The sequence below is a fragment of the Tachyglossus aculeatus genome, chromosome 22, assembly GCF_015852505.1.
Source record: "Tachyglossus aculeatus isolate mTacAcu1 chromosome 22, mTacAcu1.pri, whole genome shotgun sequence".
Lineage (NCBI taxonomy): Eukaryota > Metazoa > Chordata > Mammalia > Monotremata > Tachyglossidae > Tachyglossus > Tachyglossus aculeatus.
The window spans coordinates 20,347,225-20,370,224 of NC_052087.1; the positions used below are offsets into that span (position 1 = coordinate 20,347,225).

Below are 23,000 nucleotides of genomic sequence, written 5' to 3' on the forward strand. Positions count from 1 at the left end.
GCACTATAACAGAGTTGGTAGGCAGGTTCCCTGCCCTCAGTGAGCTTACAGTTTAGAGAGGATGGTGGCTATTTGTGCTGGTTTCTTGGGCTTCCAGGGTGCTGGGGGCCTCTGCCCCCACAGCCCCCCACAACGAGAACAGTGGCCGTGGCCAGTCCGGCAGCTCCTCGTACCCAGGCTTTCTACACTGTAAGTTCCTTGTGGGCATAGACCATGTACTCTCCCAAGCACTTAGTAGGATGCTCTGCACACAGTAAGTGCTAAATAAATACCACCATTTGATTCATTAAGAGCAGGGGAAAGTTGCTTTCTTCTCTCTCTCCTTACTGCCGTCCCAAGAAAGGACCATCTGGAAAAGTGTGCACTTGTGAAAGGGCGTAGGAGGTTTATGCCTGTCTCTGGGCCTGACTGTCTTCATCTCTTCTTTTCCTGTCTTCTCTCTTGTATTTTGGCCCACTAATACTGCAACTAAAAATAATAATTGTGGTCATGATAATAATAATAATAATGTTGGTACTTGTTAAGCACTTATTAAGTGCCAGGCACTGTACTAAATGCTGAAGTGGACATAAGCAAATCGAGTTGAACGCAGTCCCTGTGCCTTGTCGGGGTCACAGTCTCAATCCCCATTTTATAGATTAGGTAACTGAGGCACAGAAGTGAAGTGACTTGCCCAAGGTCACATCGCAGGCAAGTGGTGGATATGAGATTAGACCCATGACCTTCTGACGCTCAGGCCCGTGATCTATCCATTACGATAGCTGCGTTTATTCACTGATTTCCTTTTATTCTGCTTCATAATGCTTAGGACAACCCATTCCCTCCAATGGACAGTCAATCAATACCATTTCTACTAGTTGGTTTGATAAAAATTTCTGTATGACTATATTTGTAATTTGCTGTTTAAAAAAACCAGTCTGCATACAAATGTTCAACCTTTAAAGGGGCCCATCCACAGAAATGAGTGAATTTTATCTGCAAATGTTAAAGCAAGGTAAGTAGGGGTACACTTCTGAGGAGGAAACAAATAACAATTAGGGAACATGTCTATCAACTTTCCTTGTATCGTCCAAGTATTTAGTACAATGTTCTGCAATCAGTGAATCAATCAATAGTATTTATTGAGTGGTTACTGTGTGCAGAGCACTGTACTGAGCACTTGGGAAAGTACGACAGAGCTAGTAGACATGTTCCCTACCCACAGAGAGCTTACAATCTAGAATAAGCACATAATAAATACTCTTGATTGATAAGTGCACTGTTTTTTAAAAGTCTAACCCAGCAAGAATATGCCAATCATCCATAAGGGTAAGGAACATAATGTTGCCTCTCCATAGAATCCAAAATTGTTATAAATGGTTTGGGGATAAGATTGGGTATTACATTAAAAAAGACTGGATGCATTTAATAGTCTGGTTCAACTATATGCATAATTCAATCTTGACCTACAATCACCTCATTTAGCTTTATTAGATCAAGATTTATAAACAGATTAGGCAGTTGAATGAGAAGCTAAGAGAAAGGAAGTGGTTGGAGCAGAAGATTCAGGTCCAGGATCAGAAGGTTAAGATGAGAAAATAACCAGGAGGAAATGGGACGTAGAGATTGGATTTGAGCATTTTTTGCCACCTTTATCATTTAGGTTTTACAATTCTTTATCAATTTTTGTACACCATATACTTAGTCATTTATTCTTGCTATTTATTACCCACGGGAGTGTGGGCTCATTGTGGTTAGGGAGCATGTCTGTCAACTCTGTTGTAGTGTGCTTTCCCAGATGCTTAGTGCAGTGCTCTGTGGACAGTAGGTGCTCACTACATACCATTAATGACTGATTTATTGAACAATTTATTGTACCTGGGGTGTTGCACTGAACACTTGGGAGACTGTAGTGGACTAGAGTTGGTAGATGCGACCCTTGCCCATGGGGAGCATATAGCCTAGAAGGAAATTAATCACATAAGCAGAATAAAAACCTTATTATTTTCTGATTCAGGATTTTGCAGTAGTTTGATACAAGGAGCACAGGACTGGGAGTAATTCGAGTCAGATTCGATGGGATTCAGATTCGATTCCCAGCTCTGCCATTAGCCTACTGCATGACCTTGAGTAAGTCACATAACCTCTGGGGCCTCAGTTTTGGCACCTGTAAAAAGAATCTGATGTGGTTCAGGGATTGTCCAGACCACTTAAATACTTGGATACTCATTCTACTCTCAACCCCTAAAGCACTTAGGTAATCATATCCTTATCTTTTGTTGCTTCTGCTATCATCTGTAATTTATTTAATAATAATAATGATGGCATTTATTAAGTGCTTACTATGTGCAAAGCACTGTTCTAAGCACTGGGGGAGGTTACAAGGTGATCAGGTTGTCCCACGGGGGGGCTCACGGTCTTAATCCCCATTTTACAGATGAGGTAACTGAGGCACAGAGAAGTTAAGTGACTTGCCCAAAGTCACACAGCTAACAATTGCCGGAGACGGGATTTGAACCCATGACCTCTGACTCCAAAGTCCATGCTCTTTCCACTGCGCCACGCTGCTTCTTGTAGACTGTATGCTCCTTGTGGGCAGGGATCATGTCTGCCAATTATTTTGTCCCAAACTTTCCCAAGTGCAGTTTTCTGCATTCATTCATTCATTCACTCAATCATATTTACTGAGCGCTTACTGTGTGCAGTGCACTGTACTAAGCACTTGGGAAGTACAGGTTGGCAATATATAGAGACGGTTTCTACCCAACAACGTGTAAGTGCTTAATAAACACCACTGATTATTTGATAGCCACAGTGTTCTGTACACAGTAAGCACAATAAATACTACGTGGCTCAGTGGAAAGAGCATGGGTTTTGGAGTCAAAGGTCATGGGTTCAAATCCCATCTCCGGCAATTGTCAGCTGTGTGACTTTGGGCAAGTCACTTAACTGCTCTGTGCCTCAGTTACCTCATCTGTAAAATGGGGATTGACTGTAAGCCCCATGTGGGACAACTTGATCATTTTGTAACCTCCCCAGCGCTTAGAACGTGCTTTGCACATAGTAAGAGCTTAAAAAATGCCATCATTATTATTATTGGTAGTACTACTATTTTTGAAGTATTAGTTAAGCGCTTACTATATGCCAGGCACTGTACTAAGCTAATCAGGTCAGAACCAGTTCATGTCCCACATGGGGTTCAGCCTTAATCCCCATCTCTTGTGGGAGAGATGGGATGAGCAGGCCTGGGTAGACAGTCCCAAGCTACGGCTTGCACTATTCGAAAATACATTAGGTCTTTCCCATTCAATGGTTCGTTCCCTGAAGGCAGTGTCAATGACCTCTACTGTACTCTCCTAGGCGCCCAGTACAGTGCCCTGCACACATTTGGTGTTTAATTTATGAATACTATTGCTTGAAGTAGTTTGTGTGAATTCGACCTCTGTCCCAAGCTGGTACATCTTGAGAAGAGAGAGATTATTCAAAGGAGAAGCTATATTATAAATTCCTTGAGAGCAGGGATCATGTCTACTAACCCTATTATATTCTGCCAAGCACTTAATAATAATGGTATTTAAGCGCTTACTATGTGCCAGGCACTGTAGTGAATGCTGGGGTGGCTATGAGCAAATCAATCAATCGTATTCATTGAGCGCTTACTGTGTGCAGAGCACTGTACTAAGCGCTTGGGAAGTACAAGCTGGCAACATATAGAGACAGTCCCTACCCAACAGTGGGCTCACAGTCTAGAAGGGGGAGACAGACAACAAAACCAAACATACTAACAAAATAAAATAAATAGAATAGATAGGTACAAGTAAAATAAATAGAGTAATAAATATGTACAATCATATGTACATATATACAGGTGCTGTGGGGAAGGGAAGGAGGTAAGATGCAGGGGATGGAGAGGGGGACGAGGAGGAGAGGAAGGAAGGGGCTCAGTCTGGGAAGGTCTCCTGGAGGAGATGAGCTCTCAGTAGGGCCTTGAAGGGAGGAAGAGAGCTAGCTTGGCGGATGGGCAGAGGGAGGGCATTCCAGGCCCGGGGGAGGATGTGGGCCGGGGGTCGATGGCGGGACAGGAAGGCTGAGTAGGTGCGAATGATGTTGTCGTTAATGTAACTTGGTGATAACAAGGGCCTTTTTCCCGGGGGTGGGGTGGGGGGGAGTCAAATCGGATTGGACACGGTCCCTGTCCTGCGTGGGGCTCACAGTCTTCATCCCCATTTTACAGATGAGGGAACTGAGGCCCAAAGAAGCGAAGTGCCTTGCCTAAAATCACACCGAAGACAAGTGGTAGAGCTGGGATCAGAATCCGGGTCCCTCTAACTCCCAGGTCCGTGGTCTATCCCCTACACCATGCACTCACCACACAGAATGTGCTCAATCAATACCATTGATATATAGCATCTTAAGTAATCAACTTTTTATGGCATTCTTACCATTTTTTGGGGAAACATTATTTCTGGACATCTGCCCTGGCAGCCCAAATCCTTGGTGGGAGTGATGAATACTTCAGCAAAGGAGAGTATCATTATTTCTACTACTAAGAATTACAATGATGATTTTTATGCACTTTCTATGTGCCAAGCTCTGCACTAAGCGCTGGAGTATGTAGGAGATAATTAGGTGAGACAGAGTCTAAGGGGGTGGGAGAACAGGAAGCAGCAGCATGGACAAGTGGAAAGGGCAGAGGGCATGGACCTACGAGTTAGAGGGCCTGGGTTGTAATCCCTCCAGGGCCTGCTGCGTGACCTTGGTCAAGTCACTTAACTTTTCTCTGTGGCCTAGTTTCTTCATCTGTCAAATGGGGATTCACTACTGGTTCTCCCTGCCACTGAAACTGAGAGCCCCACGTGGGACAGGGAGCTGCGTTCGGTTTGTTTATCGGATATTTATCCCAGTGCTTAGCACGTAGAAAGCGTTTACCAAGCACAGTGATGATGATTATCCCTGGGTGGTTAATCTCCATTTTAATAATAATAATGGTATTTGTTAAGCGCTTACTATGTGCCAGGCACTATACTAAGCGCTGGGGTGGATACAAACAAATTGGGTTGGACACAGTCCCTGTCCCGTATGGGGCTCACAGTAATTATCCCCATTTTACAGATGAGGTAACTGGAGAAGTGAATTGACTTACTCAAGGCCACACAGCAGACAAGTGGAGGAGGAGGGATCAGAACCCTTGAGCTTCTGATTCCCGGGCCCATGCTCTAACCACTAGGCCATGCTGCTTCCCAGCATGACGACGAGGCGGGAGGCGCAGTGAAACCACTGGGCCCGGGGTCCGGGTGCAGCCCCGGTCGGGGTGAGGGGGTCGGGGCCTCCCCTAGGCTTGAGATGCATTGTGGCTTAGTGGAAAGAGCCCGAGCTTGGGAGTCAGAAGTCGTGGGTTCTAATCCCGGCTCTGCCACTGGTCAGCTGTGTGACACTGGGCAAGTCACTTCTCAATGCCTCAGTTCCCTCATCTGGAAAATGGGGATTAAGACCCTCGACTCCTCTGCAGCTAACCTCCTCACTGTGCCTCGTTCTCGCCTGTCTCGCCGTCGACCCCCGGCCCACGTCCTTCCCCTGTCCTGGAATGCCCTCCCTCCACACATCTGCCAAACCAGCTCTCTTCCTCCGTTCAAAGCCCTACTGAGAGTTCACCTCCTCCAGGAGGCCTTCCCAGACTGAGCCCTCTTTTTCCTCTCCTCCTTCCCATCCCCCCCGCCCTCCCCACAGCACATGTATATATTTGTACAGATTTATTACTCTATTTTACTTGTACATATTTACTACTCTGTTTTGTTAGAAAATAGACACTTGAGCCCCTTCCTCTCCCCCTCGTCCCCCTCTCCATCCCCCTCATCTTACCTCCTTCCCTTCCCCACACCACCTGTATATATGTATATATGTTTGTACATATTTATTACTCTATTCATTTATTTATTTATTTATTTTACTTGTACATATCTATTCTATTTATTTTATTTTGTTAGTATGTTTGGTTTTGTTCTCTGTCTCCCCCTTTTAGACTGTGAGCCCACTGTTGGGTAGGGACTGTCTCTATATGTTGCCAACTTGTACTTCCCAAGCGCTTAGTACAGTGCTCTGCACACAGTAAGCGCTCAATAAATACGACTGATTGATTAGAACAGTGCCTTGCACATAGTAAGCGCTTAATAAATGCCATCATTACATAACTATTACTCTATTAATTCTGTCGGTTTTGACACCGGTCTACATGTTTTGTTTTGTCGTCTGTCTCCCCCTTCTTGAGCCCGTTGTTGGGCAGGGACCGTCTCTATATGTTGCCGATTTGTACTTCCCATGCTTTTAGTACACTGCTCTGCACACAGTAAGCGCTCAATAAATACGATTGAATGAAATACGATCGAATGAATGAATGAAGGCTGTGATCCCCACGTGGGACAACCTGATTACCTCGTGTCTATCCCAGCGCTTAGTACACCGCTTGGCACATAGTAAGCGCTTAACAGATAGCATACTGTTGTTATTATTGTCTCGCCCGGATCGTACCTGGACGGATCCTCCGCGAGGGCAGCACTGGTCCCCCGCCGGGTCGGGACAGGCACACATGACGTGGGGAAGGCGCCGACAGGCCGAGGGAGCGGGCGGGAGGACGGTCCGGCCTCCCTCCTCCCGGGCCCGGGAAGTGGCCGCGGGGTTGAAGGGCAAACGGGCCGAGCAGGCGGCGAGCAGGGCAGCCCGAGCCTGAGGGCGGGGCGTCGGGAGCGGGCGGGCCGGGGACAGGGACCCGGCCTGGAGGAGGGGCGACAATTGCCCTTAAGTCACCATTAATAATAATGATGATATTTGTTACGCGCTTACTATGTGCCAAGCACTGTCCTAATCAGGTTGTCCCACGTGGGGCTCACAGGTTCTGAGCCCACTGTTGGGTAGGGACTGTCTCTATATGTTTTATAATGGCATTTTATTAAGCGCTTACTATGTGCAGAGCACTGTTCTAAGCGCTGGGGAATTTACAAGGTGATCAGGTTGTCCCCCGTGGGGCTCACAGTGTTAATCCCCATTTTACAGATGGGGTAACTGAGGCCCAGAGAAGTTAAGTGACTTGCCCAAAGTCACCCAGCTGACGAGTGGCAGAGCCGGGATGTGAACCCATGACCTCTGACTCCAAAGCCCAGGCTCTTTCCACTGAGCCACGCTGCTTCTCTATGTTGCCAACTATGCTTCTATATGTTGCCAACTTGTACTTCCCAAGCGCTTAGTACAGTGCTCTGCACACAGTAAGTGCTCAATAAATACGATTGATTGATTGATTGATCCCCATTTTACAGATGAGGGAACTGAGCCACAGAGAAGTGAAGCGACTTGCCCAAAGTCACACGGCTGATGTGGTACAGTCGGGATTGGAACCCACGACCTCTGACTCCCAAGCCCGGGCTCTCTCCACTAAGCCACGCTGCTTCTCGTTATTAAATTGTCAACCCTATGCTGTTTCCCATGACATGGGAGCCGAAAGCTGGACGGTGAAAAGACAGGATAGAAAGAACATTGACTCTTTTGAAATGTGGTGTCTGAGAAGCCTTTTGCGAGCACCGTGCCCGAAAGACAAACAAATGGATTTTAGAGCAAATTAAACCAAAGTGGTCTTTGGAAGGCCAAACCACTCGACTTAGATTATGAGTATTTTGGACGTATAGTCAGGAGGACTGATTCTCTGGAGAAGACACTGATGCTAGGAAAAGTCCAGGGAAAAAGTGGAAGAGGCAGGCCGAAGCTAGATGGATAGACACCATAATAACGATAACGGAAGACCCAATAGAAAAGGTTATGACAGAGGAGAGGACGTTCTGGAGACAGTATATCCGTGGAGTCGCTATGAATTGGAAACGGCACTTAATAATAATAATAATATGATCCCTGCTCTCAAGGAATTTATAATATAGTTTCTCCTCTGAATGATCTCTCTCTGTTCAAGATGTACCAGCTTTGGATATAGGTCAAATTCACTCAAACTACTTCAAGCAATAGTATTCACAAATTAAAGACTGTGTGCAGGAGGGAGGCTTCAAAGCTCTCCATCCCCTTGACCTCTCCCATCTCAACTCCCTTCTCCCCTTCTCCAGACCAGCCTGCACACTCCGCTCCTCTGGGGCTAACCTTCTCACTGGGCCTGTTTCGCCACCGAACCCAGGCCCACGTTCTTCCTATGGCCTGGAACGCCCTCCCTCCTCAAATCTGCCAGACAATCACTCTCCCCCTCCTTCAAAGGAGAGAGAAGCAGCGTGACTCAATGGAAAGAGCACGGGCTTTGGAGTCAGTGGTCATGGGTTCAAATCCTGGCTCCGCCAATTGCCAGCTGTGTGACCTTGGGCAAGTCACTTAACTTCTCTGTGCCTCAGTTACCTCATCTGTAAAATGGGGATTGACTGTGAGCCCACCGTGGGACAACCTGATCACCTTGTATCCCCCCAGCGCTTAGAACAGTGCTTTGCACATAGTAAGTGCTTAATAAATGCCATTAAAAAAAAAGCCATTCTGAAAACTCACCTCCTCCAGGAGGCCTTCCCAGACTAAGCCCCCCTTTCCTCTGCTCCTCTTCCTCCTCTCCCATCGCCCCCTCCCTCCCTCTGCTCTACCCCCCTCACCCCCCCCACAGCAATTGTGTATATATTTATTCTTGTTATTATATTGATTTTATTATTATATTGTTTTATTAATGATGTGCATATCTAGAATTCTATTTATATTGATACTACTGTTGCCCATTTACTTGTTTTGACGTCTGTCTCCCCCCCCTTCTAGACCATGAGCCCATTGTTGGGTAGGGATGGTCTCTGGTGCAGCATGGCTCGGTGGAAAGAGCCCAGGCTTTGAAGGGAGAGGTCATGTGTTCAAATCCCGATTTTGCCACTTCTCAGTTTTGTGACTTTGGGCAAGTCACTTCACTTCTCTGTGCCTCAGTTAAAATCTGTAAAATGGGGATTAAGACTGTGAGCCCCACCTGGGACAACCTGATCACCCTGCATCCTCCCCAGCGCTTAGAACAGTGCTTTGCATGTAGTAAGCACTTAACAAATGCCATCATTATTATTCTTCTAGACTGTGAGCCCGCTGTTGGGTAGGGACTGTCTCTATGTGTTGCCGACTTGTACTTCCCAAGCGTTTAGTACAGTGCTTTGCACACAGAGGGCAAGTTGGCAGCATATGGAGACGGGCCCTACCCAACAACGGGCTTACTGTTCTAAGCGCTCTAAGGGCTCACTGTTCTAAGCATATACATGTTTGTACATATTTATAACTATTTTACTTGTACATATTTACTATTCTGTTTATTTTATCGTGTTAATATGTTTTGTTCTGTTCTCTGTCTCCCGCTTCTAGACTGTGAGCCCGCTGTTGGGTAGGGACCGCCTCTATATGTCACCAACTTGTACTTCCCAAGCGCTTAGTCCAGTGCTCTGCACACAGTAAGCGCTCAATAAATACGATTGAATGAATGAATTTGCTGTTCTATTTTATCTTGTTAATATGTTTTGTTTTGTTGTCTGTCTCCCCCTTCTAGACTGTGAGCCCGCTGTTGGGTAGGGACTGTCTCTATATGTCGCCAACTTGTACTTCCCAAGCGCTTAGTCCAGTGCTCTGCACACAGTAACTGCTCAATAAATACGATTGAATGAATGAATAAATACGATTGATGATTGCTTGGTGGAGAATTGTACTTTCCAAGCGCTTAATACAGTGCCCTGCACACAGTAAATACGATTGAATGAATGAATGCAATGAGGAGGGAGGCGGGGCGTGAGGCGGTCAATGCGGCAGCGCGGCGGAGGCCCGCTGGTGGGAAGATGGCGGCGTCTTTGCAGTTAGGCCGCGGCCGGGCGCTGCTCCGCTTCGTCCTGGGCCCGGGGAGCCGACCGGGAGGAGCCCGCGGCGTGCCGGCGCCCGCTGCCGCCGCCGTCGTCGTCCTGGGCGGCGGGGCTGGGCGATGCGTCCACAGCGCCGGCTGGCTGCAGGGTGAGTGCCCGGCCGCGGAGACCGGGCCGGCCCCAACCCCTCCCCGGACTGCGCTCCCCCTTCTAGACTGTGAACCCGTTGCTTGGTACCTACCGTCTCTGTCTCTACAGCGTGGCTCAGTGGAAAGGGCCCGGGTACAAATCCCGACCCCGCCACTTAGCTGTGTGACCTTGGGCAAGTCACTTAACTTCCCTGGGCCTCGCCTGGAAGATGGGGATTAAGTCCGTGAGCCCCACGAGGGACAATCTGATTGCCTTGTATCTACCCCAGCGCTTAGAACAGTGCTTGGCACATAGTAAGCACTTTTAGACTGTGAGCCCACTGTTGGGTAGGGACTGTCTCTATATGTTGCCAATTTGTACTTCCCAAGCGCTTAGTACAGTGCTTTGCGCATAGTAAGCGCTCAATAAATACGATTGATGATGATGATAAATGCCATCGTCATTATTATTATTACTATTGCCGACATTACTCATTATTTTACTTGTGCATATCTATTCTATTTATTTTACTTTGTTAGTATGTTTGGTTTTGTTCTCTGTCTCCCCGTTCTAGACTGTGAGCCCACTGTTGGGTAGGGACCGTCTCTATATGTTGCCAACTTGTACTTCCCAAGCGCTTAGTACAGTGCTCTGCACACAGTAAGCGCTCAATAAATACGATTGATTGATTGATTGACATGTACTTCCTAAGCGCTTAGTACAGTGCTCTAAGCGGGCAATAAATACGATTGAATGAATGAGACTGGTGGGTGACCTTGGACACCCCCCCCCCCCCCCGCCCGCCCCTTCATTTCCCAAAGCCTCCTAGGGATGGCTCGCCGTGGGCCGGGAATGGGTCTCTTTATTAATAATAATAATGATGGCATTTATTAAGCGCTTACTATGTGCAAAGCACTGTTCTAAGTGCTGGGGAGGTTACAAGGTAATCGATCAGGTAGTCCCACGGGGGGCTCACAGTCTTAATCCCCATTTTACAAATGAGGGCACTGAGGCACAGAGAAGTTAAGTGACTTGCCCAAAATCGCACAGCTGACAATTGGCGGAGCTGGGATTTGAACCCATGACCTCTGACTCTAAATCCCGGGCTCTTTCCACTGAGCCGCGCTGCTTCTCAATTAGTAATAATTGGGGTACTCTTTAAGTGCTAACTGTGTGCCAAGCCCTGTTTCATGCGCTTGGGTGGATGCAACTTAATCTGGTTGGACACAGTCCGTCCCGCATTGGGCTCCCAGTCTTAATCCCCATTTTTTTTTTTTTTTAACAGATGTGGGATGTGAGGCACAGAGTAGTGACTTGCCCAGGGTCATGCATTAGACAATTTATATTGTTGCTATGGATGCCTGTCCACTTGATTGGTCCTGTTTTGTTGTCTCCCCCCTTCTAGACTGTGAGCCCTTTGCTGGGTAGGGACTATCTCTATTTGTTGCCAAATTGTACTTTCCAAGCGCTTAGTTCAGTGTGCTGCACACAGTGAGCGCTCAATAAATGTGAGTGAATGAATGTATGAATGAATGGCATAAGTGTAAGTAAGATTAACAGTCATCCAACTCTTTAAAGTCCTTGAAGAAAGGAAAGGAAAGCAGATCTTTATAGTGGCTCTTACTAAAACCACCCGGCTTAGTAACAGTGCTCTGCACCCAGTAAGCGCTCAATAAATAAGATTGAGTGAATGAATGAATGGCATGAGCAGAAGCAAGGTTAAGGATCATCAAACTCTTTAAGGTCTTGAAGAAGGGAAAGCAAATCTTCCTAGTGGTTCTTACTAAAACCACCTGGTTAGGTTGAGGTCGCCCTGTCCACGTCTCCTAGGGGAAAAATAAGTGGATGTTTGTGGTTGGAAGGACGATTCCTTAAATGGCATCGTGGTCTGGTAGAGCACAAGCTTGGGATTCAGAAGGACCTGAGTTCCAATTGTGACACCACTCCCCACCCCCCACCCCCCTATCTGCTTTGTGACCCTGGGGAAGTCACCTGACTTATCTATACCACAATTATTTCATCTGGAAAGTGGGGATTAAGACTGTGAGCCCCATCTGGGAGAGGAATTCCCTCCAATTCAATTTGCTTGTATACATCCCAGTGCCTGGCACATAAGTGCTTAATAAATGCCACTATTACTATTAGTTTCCTCCAAGTTAATTGTGTCAGTTTTGGGGAATGGGTGAAAAGAGATCTTGAAGGCTTTCTTGGCATAACTCTCCAGGAGAGTTTTTGAAGGAAAGGTCCAAAGGTATGTATTGATGATGAATAGGGTGATTTTTTTTTTTTTAAGGGAGGTTCATAGTTAATCATCAAGGACTTTTCCTTGTAATAATCATATTGAAGAATCCCTGTATGCCAAACACCTTAATGCTCACGGTGTCCTTGAGATGGATATAAATATTTCCACATGAAGGATGGGGCTCCCCCACAGTAGTCATCAGCAATCATGACAAAATAACGCCATTGTCTACTCATGTCCAACAGCTCTTGCTTATCTTCTAAACTTTGAATTGATTTACCAAAGATTGAAGAAACAGACCTTAACAGGAAAGCACCCCCCTCCCCCCACCAAACAAGGATACAAATCAAATCATGAGGAAACTTGAAGCTCAAGTCTGCATACACACATATCAGAAGCCTCCTAAAGGACAAGGGGCCATGTCTAATTCCCACCTTGCTCTTGCAGCGCTTACTACAGTGCACTGCACACAGTAAGAGCTTACTAAATGCCATTATTATTAATAGATATGGCAACAGAGAAGCACAGACATACCCCCTGTTCCAAACAACCTCAGTACATAACAATCCAGTTATGTCACCATGCAGCAATTGGCAGTGTAGCCCAGTGTCACATCGAGTCACTGCTGGAAAATTAATTTCCTCCCAGCCCTTACACTTGCCAAATTAACCCAATCTTTTATGATTTGTTTAAATCCCCCAATGCATAACTTATTTATAAATCATTTTGAACATTATGTATTGTAATAGTCATTGATTTAGTTAGCATCCTGTTAACAATATCCTCCCCTATTCGAAAGTCTAGATGATAGATCCTGTTGTTCTTAAGATTTCATAATGACAATCCAGTGCCCTTTGCATTCAAAATAAGGATTTTGATAATGCATTTAGCTAGTTTCTCCTTAGTACCTGGGTATTCCCAAGGATTCTTTAAGGTAATTTATAAATAATAATAGTGGTATTTGTTCATTTAATTCAGTTGTATTTATTGAGTGCTTTCTGGGTGCAAAGCACTGTACTAAGTGCTTGGGAGAGTACAGTATTAGAACAGAAACATTCCTGCCCACAACAAGCCCACACTCTAAAGGGGGACAGACATCAATATAAATGAATGGATAGATTAAATAAATTACAGATATATGCATATGTGCTGTGGGGATGGGAGGGAGGATGAATGAAGGAGCAAGTAAGAGCAGCATAGAAGGGAGTGAGAGAAGAGGAGAGGAGGGCTTAGGGAAGGCTTCTTGAAGGAGATGTGCCTTCAATAAAGCTTTGAAGTGGGGGAGAGCAATTTTATGAGGAGGGAGGGTGTCCCAAGCCAGAGGTAGGATGTGGGCAAGAGGTCGGTGGTGAGATAGATGAGATCGAGGTATAGCGAGAAGGTTTGCGTTAGAGGAACCAAGGGTGTGGGCTGTGCTGTAGTAGAAGAGTGGCGAGGTGAGGTAATAATTATGGTATTTGTTAAGTGCCTACTATATGCCAAGCACTGTTCTAAGCTCTGGAAGGAGGGGCATGGTGCTTAAGTGCTTTAAAGTGCTTTAAAACCAATGGTGAGGCGTTTATGTCTGATGCAGAGTCGGATGGGCAACCACTGGAGTTTCTTGAGTGGGGAAACATGGTCTAAACGTTTTTGAAGGAAAATAATTTGGGCAGCAGAATGGAGTATGGACTGGAGTGGGGAGAAACAGGAGGCTGATATAATAATCAAGGCGGGATAGGATAAGTGATTGCATTTGTTAAGTCCTAAATGTATGTCAAGCATTGGTCGAAGCTGTGGGGTCGATACAAGGTTATCAGTTTGGGCACAGTGCCTGTTCCACATTGGGCTCACAGTCTAGGTAGGAGGGAATAGGATTTAATTCCCGTTTTTGCAGGTGAGGATACTGAGGCACATAGAGGTTAAGTACTTTCAAATGGGAAAATGCCCCTTAATTCACTGAAGAAAGTACTATATTTAATCACCAAGAGAAAACTCAATTTTACTGTTACAAGTCTTCTTTCTTCAAGACGAACAGCATGGCCTAGTGGAAAGAGCATGGAGCTGAATGGCCTTGGGCAAGTCACTCAGCTTCTCTGTGCCTCAGTTCCCTCAACTGTAAAATAGGGATTAAATACCTGTGTTCCCTCTTACTTAAACTGTGAGATTCATGTGGGACAGGGACTGTGGCCGACCTATTTCACTTGCACCTACCCTAGCACTTAGAAAAGTGTTGGACACATAGTAAGTACTTAAGAAATACCACAAAAATTGAAGAAAAAAAGGTCATAGTCACATAGACTGGGATTAGAACTCAGGTCATCTGACTCCCAGGTGTGTACTCCTTCCACTAGGCCTCACTACTTCTCTTGAAAAAAGAAGGCTTATGACAGTAAAATTTAGTTTTTTCTAGGGGCTACTATCCTCAGTGAATTAAGGAACATTTTCCCTTTGAACGTTCAGTGTACTGCTTCTGTAGAGTACTCTCCTCAATGAATTAGCAGCACTTCCCTTTGAAAGCTCTGTCTGTGTATCTCTAGTATTGCTTAAAAATTTCCCTTGTTTCCTTTGCTCTATTTTATCTAACCTGCAGATGGCTGAACTGTTTTATCTTTAAGGTGGTTTTAACAGTTTGATTGTATTTAATGAGCTATATTAAAGGTAGGTGATTAAATGAGCCAAGTCCACCCCTTAGGGATCCTGGAAAACACATTAAGGGCAACTACAGGGAGCCTGCCTGAAAAAAAATAAAACAACCCCCCCCCCCCGATAATAATAATAATGATGATGGCATTTATTAAGCGCTTACTATGTGCAGAGCACTGTTCTAAGCACTGGGGAGGTTACAAGTTTATCAGGTTGTCCCACGTGGGGCTCACAGTCTTAATCCCCATTTTACAGATGAGGGAACTGAGGCCCAGAGAAGTTAAGTGACTTGCCCAAAGTCACATACCTGACAATTGGCAGAGCCAGGATTTGAACCCATGACCTCTGACTCCAAAGCCCGTGCTCTTTCCACTGAACCATGCTGCTCTTAAGTCAACCAATGCAGAAGATAATTTATTTCTGCATTGGTTGACTTCATTTCACTGTTCTTGTCTGGATTTCTATTAATCTGAAGGTCTGTCTCCACTAGTCTTTGCCTTTCCTGCCTTCACCTCTGCCTTACCTCTGTCTTTGCTTATGCCTCTTCTTTTTCCATTGCTTCTGTCATAACCCAGTTAAAGATAGTCAAATAGAACTCTGGAAGTAAAGGTGTATATACATTTCCAGTTTTCCAGACATTTGGGCAAAGCTCATTTTACTCAATTTTGTCAGCTCAGTAAGGTGTCCAATGTACAGATTTAGACTTCACCCAGGGTATAATTACCCAGTAGTTGAACAGTGTTTGGCACATAGTGTTTAACAAATAACCATCATCATTATTACGATTATTATTATTGTTTATTGAGCACTCTGGGTAGTGCACTTTACTAAGTGCTTGGGAAAGTACAATAGAGGCACTGATAGACACAATTCCTGCTTAAAGGAGTTTATAGTGTAGTTGGGAAGATACACTAAAATAAAATACAGGAAGGAGAATGTTGCCAACTTGTACTTCCCAAGCACTTAGTACAGTGCTCTGCACACAGTAAGTGCTCAATAAATACGATTGAATGAATGAATAAATGAATGAACAGTGATGGGAATCTTAGGAGGAGGAGAGGATTTGGGAAGGAAGATGAGGAGTTTGATTTAGGGCTGGTGGGGAACATCCATGTAATCATGTCCTGGAGGCAGGAGGAAATGCGAGATTGCAAAGAACTGATTTAAGTTGATCAAGTCATTGCATTTCCTTCAGGGTTAACTTGAAGCCTTTCTTAGTTTATGAGATCTATATTTCTCCCATTACCTTCTCTCCTCAGTTATTCAGCTTATGAATCACGCTTTCTCCCTGTGGCCATTTCACTGCATATTATTAGTTTCAGTGAATGGTGAACAGGGTCAAGGGAGAGGAGAGGAAAGTGAAATCTCTTTTGTTTCTTGTTAGCCTTTCTTATTAAAGGTTTAGTAGGGGAGTAGATTAAAATTGCTCCCTTAGGAAGAGGTTTTGTATATGTATGCAATTCCCATCTCTCTTGAGGATCACTTAATTATGGTATTAAATGCTTACTAGTGCCAATGCTATAAGTGCCGAGGATAGATACTGTTGTCTTTTAATAGCATTTATTGTGCCCCTACTGTATGCAGAATAGCATACTAAGCACCTGGAAGAGAGCACTAAAGGTAGAAGTGGGATCTCTGCCCTTAACAAGCTTACAGAACAATGGGGCATTCAGAAAATCAGAGGTATTTTATTGAGCTCTTACTGTGTGCACTAAGTGCTTTAGAGATCACAGTAGAGTTGGTAAACAAGATGAATGAATGATGGTATTTGTTAATCCCTTACTGTGTGTCAGGCACTGTTGTATGCTAGTCAGATTGAACACAATCCCTGTCCCACATGGGGCTCATAGTCTTAATCCCCATTTTTCAGATGAGATAACTGAGCCTCAGAGAAGTTGTGATTTGCCCAAGATCACACAGCAGACAAGTAGTGGAGCTGGGATTAGAACCCAGGTTCTTTTGACTCCCAAGCCCCTACTCTATCCACTAGGCCATGCTGCTTCCTCAGTCCTGGTTCTCCAACCTCTCTAGCTGCTTATCAGTCTGTCTCACCAGACCTTCCGTGGCCTCTGATATGCCAAGTGTGGGTTTCCCTCAGAACTCTGCCCTCAGTCCTCTTCCCTGCTTCTTATACATTTGCTCCCTCAGAGGGCTCATCCATACCCACTGCTTTTAACTTCAACCTCCATATATGTGGTTGATTCCCAGATCTACTTTGCTAGTCCTAACCTCTTACTGCCACTACCATGTCATGTTTTCTCTTGCTTCCAGGATGTGTCTATCTGGATGCCTACTGACACCTCAAGTTCAATATGTATGAATCTGAATTCCTCATCTTCACCGCTAACATCTCTACCAAGCTTTTGTGTCATAGTCACACTCTCCTTTTTGTCTCTGAAACCTGCAGCCTTCATAATATACGTGGCTCTCTTCTCTCTTTCAATTCCCATATTCGACAAATCATTAAAGCCAGTTGGTTTCTCCTCCATCACACTTCCATAATTCACCCCTTCCTCTCTATCAATGCAGCCACCATGCTGGATCAGGAACTTGTCATATTCTGGCTTGACTACTGCATCAGCATCATTATTGATCTCTCTGCCTCCAGCCTGTTTCTTCTCCAGTCCATACTTCAAATGCTGCTGTTCATACATCTCCCAATTTCTCATGAACCTCAGGCGGTTACCCATTTCTCTCTGCATCAAGTAGAAACTCCTGACAGGCAGTTTTAAGGCACTCAATAAACTTGTTTCCCCAGTAATTTATCTTTTTCTTTTCCCACAATACCTCAGCGCAGATTCACTAGGCTCACTGTCATCCCTCCTGCCTCTGATCTCTTGCTCATACCTTTCCTTCTTCATTTCTGAACCTTCCTTCCTCTTTGTGTCTGTCAGACTACACCTTTCCCTACTCATTTTTAAAGCCCTTCTGAAATGTAATCTCCTCCCAGAGGCCTTCCTTGATTAATTCCTCCTCGGTTTGTTTTATTCCCCCAACTGCAACCCTAGCATTTTGCACCAGCCATTCACTAATATATTCACACCCACCTTCAGCCTTTTTGGACAATTCTATTGTTCAAGTACTCATTTCCCTTCTGTCTCTTACCTGTAAATTATTTTAGTGTCCTTGCCGAATTGTGTCTACCAGCTCTGTTATATTGTGCTTTCCCAAGCGTTTAGTTTGGTGCACTGCACCAGTAAGTGCTCAATAAATATGATTGTAAAATTGTGTGCAGGGTTATTGTTTTATTAATTCTACTTTTCTGATTGCTTAATACAGTGCCCTCTACACAGTAGGTACTCAATATACTCTTACTCTCGATTGGTATGGACTGTAGATTATGTAAGCTCCTTTTGGAGCTTTGTACTCTCTCAAGTGCTTCGTACAGTGCTTTGCCCACAGTAAGTGCTCAATAAATACCACTGATTAGGTATAGGGAGAGAAGAGAGTGGATAAAGTCTTCCCCCTTCTAGACTGTGAGCCCACTGCTGGGTAGGGACCATCTCTACATGTTACCAACTTGTACTTCCCAAGCACTTAGTACAGTGCTCTGCACACAGTAAGCACTCAATAAATACAATTGAATGAATGAATAAAGTAAGGGAGAGAACTGATGGATTGTCTTGAAGCTAATGCACTTAATTCTGGAGGGGAGTGGTTAACCATGAAAGCTTTTTGGTGAGCCACTGGGGGAAGGGAGGGAGGTGGGTTTGGGGTGCCTCTGTCCCCCTGGACTTCCAGGGACCCCTCCCGTAGCATTTCCTAGACCCTTATGTTGGCTCGGGTCCACCCCTGGTGGGGTCAGAGCAGGCATGGCGCAGTGGAAAGAGCCCAGGTCTGCCCCTCATGTGCCTGGTGACATTTGGGCAAGTCCTTGAATTTCTTTGGGCCTCAGTTTCCTCACCTGCAAAATGGGGATGAAATGACTGTTCTCCCTGTCCCTCCACATGTGAACCTCATGTGGAACTGGGACTGTTTGTGACCTGATGATCTTGTATCTGCCCAGTACTCAGTACAACGAGGGCTACATAGTGCTCAACAAACGGTTAGAACAGTGCTTCTGGAGGCCTTCCCAGACTGAGCCCCCTCCTTTCTCTCCCCCTCCTCCCCCTCCCCCCACCTTACCTCCTTCCCCTCCCCACAGCACCTGTATATATGTTTGTACGTATTTATTACTCTATTTTATTTGTACATGTTTATTCTATTTATTTTATTTTGTTAATATGTTTGGTTTTGTTCTCTGTCTCCCCCTTCTAGACTGTGAGCCCACTGTTGGGTAGGGACTGTCTCTATATGTTGCCAACTTGTACTTCCCAAGTGCTTAGTACAGTGCTCTGCACACAGTAAGCGCTCAATAAATATGATTGATTGATTGATTTAGTTCCTTTCTTTTAAAATTTGTAGATTCTCTCTCTTAATCCCAGATTAAACTCCTTTAAGTTACAGGAACCTTAAAGTCAGTTTGATTGAACAAATTTAGATAAACCTCCGCTTCATTCCATACTTCACTCTGCTGCCCAGATTATCTTTGTACAGAAATACAGAAACGCTCTGGGCATGTCACTCCCCTCCTCAAAAATCTCCAATGGTTGCCTGTCAACCTATGAATTAAGCAAAAACTCCTCACCCTCAGCTTCAAGGCTCTCCATCATCTTGCCCCCTCCTACCTCACCTCCCTTCTCTCCCTCTACAGCCCAGCCCGCACCCTCTGCTCCTCTGCCGCTAACCTCACTGTGCCTCGTTCTCACCTGTCTCGCCGTCGACCCCTGGCCCATGTCCTTGCCCTGGCCTGGAATTCCCTCCCTCCAAACATCCGCCAAACTAGCTCTCTTCCTCCCTTCAAAGCCCTACTGAGAGCTCACCTCCAGGAGGCCTTCCCAGACTGAGCCCCCTTTTTCCTCTCCTTCTCCCTATCCCCACCCGCTCTACCCCCTTCCCCTCCCCACAGCACTTTTATGTATTTGTACAGATTTATTACTCTGTTTATTTTACTTGTACATATTTACTACTTTATTTTGTTAATGATGTGCATTAGCTGTAATTCTGTTTATTCTGACAGTTTTAACACCTGTCTACATGTTTGGTTTTGTTGTCTGTCTTCCCCTTCTAGACTGTGAGCCCATTGTTGGGTAGGGATTGTCTCTGTATGTTGCCGACTTGTACTTCCCAAGTGCTTAGTATAGTGCTCTGCTCACAGTAAGTCCTCAATAAATACGATTGAATGAATGAAAATATTTAATGGGTAATTTTCATATTTTGTTTTACAGCTACTATCAAAATATTAATGCCTTCACTGTCTCCTACAATGGAAGAAGGGAATGTTGTGAAGTGGCTAAAAAAGGAAGGTAAGCATATCCTTAAGTTCTTTTGTGTCCTTGTTATTTAATTAGAGAAAAAGATGAAACAGATAATTGTAATAAAGTCTGTTTTGGATAATGAACTGAATTGGATGCCTGACCCTCATGAAAGGTCCTACAAGTAAGACTTCCATTCAGTTGTATTTATTGAGCACTTACTGTGTGCAGAGCTGTATTTTCAGTGGTATGCTGCCAAAAATACTTATTTTGTGTTTCTCCAGTGTCTCGTTTGGAGAAAATTAGTAATGTATCCCCAGCTGGGGAGAACATGATTTCAGATTTTTTCTAGAATAAAAGACTCGAGGAATGTTATTTCAGGGGAAGAGTCTATCTTCTCGTTGTGTTTGAGACACTTAACGGGAATTGGAATTGTGTGGGGCACTAGAGGGTGCAGTTGAGTCATTCAAACGGTATCTAGAGTAGTTGTAGTAATTTGTAGTAATATTCATCAGTCAATCAATCAATCATATTTATTGAGCGCTTACTGTGTGCAGAGCACTGTACTAAGCTCTTGGGAAGTACAAGTTGGCAACATATAGAGACAGTCCCTACCCAACAGTAGGCTCACAGTCTAGAAGGGGGAGACAGAGAACAAAACCAAACATATTAACAAAATAAAATAAATAGAATAAACATGTACAAATAAAATAAATAAATAGAGTAATGAATACATACAAACATATATACAGGTGCTGTGGGGAGGGGAAGGAGGTAAGGTGGGGGGATGGGGAGGGGGAGGAGGGGGAGCAAAAGGAGGGGGCTCAGTCTGGGAAGGCCTCCAGAAGCACTGTTCTAACCGTTTGTTGAGCACTATGTAGCACTCGCTGTACTGAGCACTGGGCAGATACAAGATCATCAGGTCACAAACAGTCCCAGTTCCACATGAGGTTCACATGTGGAGGGACATATCAAGTATTACGGCATGCAAATCATTCTGCTAAACGCTGGGAAGGAATATGTGGATGAGAAATACAGACAGTCTACAATCCTATTTATAAATTTCAACGTTTTGTAATAGATGCACTGTCCCGTGTTCATGACTTATTTTCCTGACTCTCCAGCCTGTTGGCCTGGGGAGCGACTTAAGATTTATTTATTCATCATTCATCCATTCAGTCGTATTTATTGAGTGCTTACTGTGTGTAGAACACTGTACTAAGCGCTTGGGAAGTACAAATCGGCAACATATAGAGGCGGTCCCTACCCAACAACGGGCTCACAGTCTAGAAGGGGAAGACAGACAACAAAACCAAACAATTAGGCGTCAATACCATCAGAATAAATAGAATTATAGCTACATGCACATCATTAATGAAACAAGTAGAGTAATAAATATATACAAATAAAATAGAGTAATATGTACAAATATATGCAAGGGCTGTGGGGAGGGGAAGGGGGTAGGACTGGGGAGATGGGGAAGATGGGAGGAAAGAGTGGGCTCAGTCTGGGAAGGCCTCCTGGAGGAGGTGAGTTCTCAGTAGGGCTTTGAAGGGAGGAAGAGAGCTAGTTTGGTGGATGTGTGGAGGGAGGGCATTCCAGGCCACAAGTAGGACGTGGGTCAGGGGTCGATGGCAGAACAGGTGAGAACGTGGCACAGTGAGGAGGTTAGTGGCCCAGAAGCAGAGGGCGCAGGCTGGGCTGTAGAAGGAGAGAAGGGAGGTGAGTTAGGAGGGGGAGAGGTGATGGACAGCCTTGAAGCTGAGAGGAGTTTTTGCTTGATTTGAAGGTTGTTAGGCAACCACTGGAGATTTTTGAGGAGGGGAGTGACATGCCCAGAGCAGGTGGAGCATGTCACTGGGGAAAAAGACACCACTCAATCCCCAAAGCACTACTGGTTTGGGGCTGGGGGAGAGAAGGTGAAGGGGTTTCAGGAGGGTAGTTTAGCCAGTCCTAGTAATAATAATAATAATAATAATAATAATGGCATTTATTAAGCGCTTACTATGTGCAAAGCACTGTTCTAAGCGCTGGGGGGGATACAAGGTGATCAGGTTGTCCCACGGGGGCTCACAGTCTTCATCCCCATTTTACAGATGAGGTAACTGAGGCACAGAGAAGTTAAGTGACTTGCCCAAAGTCACACAGCTGACAGTTGGCGGAGCCGGGATATGAACCCGTGACCTCGGACTCCAAAACCTGTGCTTTTTCCACTGAGCCACACTGCTTCTCAGCAGTAGCCAGGGGGCAAGAGCCCAAAGAGAGCAGGCAACTCTGGGGTTGGTACAGACTTTGGTAATGTTGTGAAGAAGGTTTCTCTGTTATAAATAACTGAGTTCATTGACCTTTTTTTAAGTTTCTTCCTGGTACATTACCGAACATGGGCTATTTCTACCTAAAGTATGCAAGACTAATGGTATCCACTGTTCTGAAATGACAGTTCAGACATGGAACAACTCTTTAGGGAATGATTATAGAATGATTCATTTCCCAAAACTCCAAGAGTTAATTAAATATCACACAAGAAGTCACTGTGGGCCTACATTTAACTCATTTTTTGTACCCCCTGCTTGCTGTCCTCTGATAATTAATTCATGATTACTGGAATATGGGAAAAGCATTTTAGGGACCGGCAAGATTTATGGCCTTTTAACTTGTTCCATTTTCATGTATAAAATAGAGCACATTGCTTTTTAAGGAGAATTTTCCAGATATGTCAGATAGCATAACACCCTCCTGAAACTTCTTTTTCAAGATTGGTGGACCTTGCTTTGCCTCCTACAAGGAAATCCCATTGTAAAAATAGTTTACATACTGATAAGTACAACTCTGGCTCACCAGTTGTTTCTGGTTCCACTTTTGGCCTCCTCACATTCTGGTCTGGTATCTTAC

The 23,000-nt window shown here is 44.9% G+C and overlaps 2 protein-coding genes across 2 annotated transcripts in view; one reads left to right on the forward strand and one right to left on the reverse strand.

Moving 5' to 3' along the window:
- LOC119943438 (APAF1 interacting protein) overlaps positions 1-6,664 on the reverse strand; it is a 34,519-nt gene extending 27,855 nt beyond the window's left edge. Inside the window, exon 1 of the mRNA XM_038764413.1 lies at positions 6,505-6,664. Within this exon, the coding sequence (XP_038620341.1) occupies positions 6,505-6,564 (60 nt within the window). The 5' untranslated portion in view covers positions 6,565-6,664. The remainder of the gene's footprint in view (positions 1-6,504) is intronic.
- A 3,205-nt stretch (positions 6,665-9,869) lies between these two features.
- The window catches only part of PDHX (pyruvate dehydrogenase complex component X), a 54,854-nt gene continuing 41,723 nt past the window's right edge, over positions 9,870-23,000 (forward strand). Inside the window, exons 1-2 of the mRNA XM_038764971.1 lie at positions 9,870-9,969; positions 20,082-20,159. Coding sequence (XP_038620899.1) covers positions 20,099-20,159 — 61 coding nt within the window. The 5' untranslated portion in view covers positions 9,870-9,969; positions 20,082-20,098. The remainder of the gene's footprint in view (positions 9,970-20,081; positions 20,160-23,000) is intronic.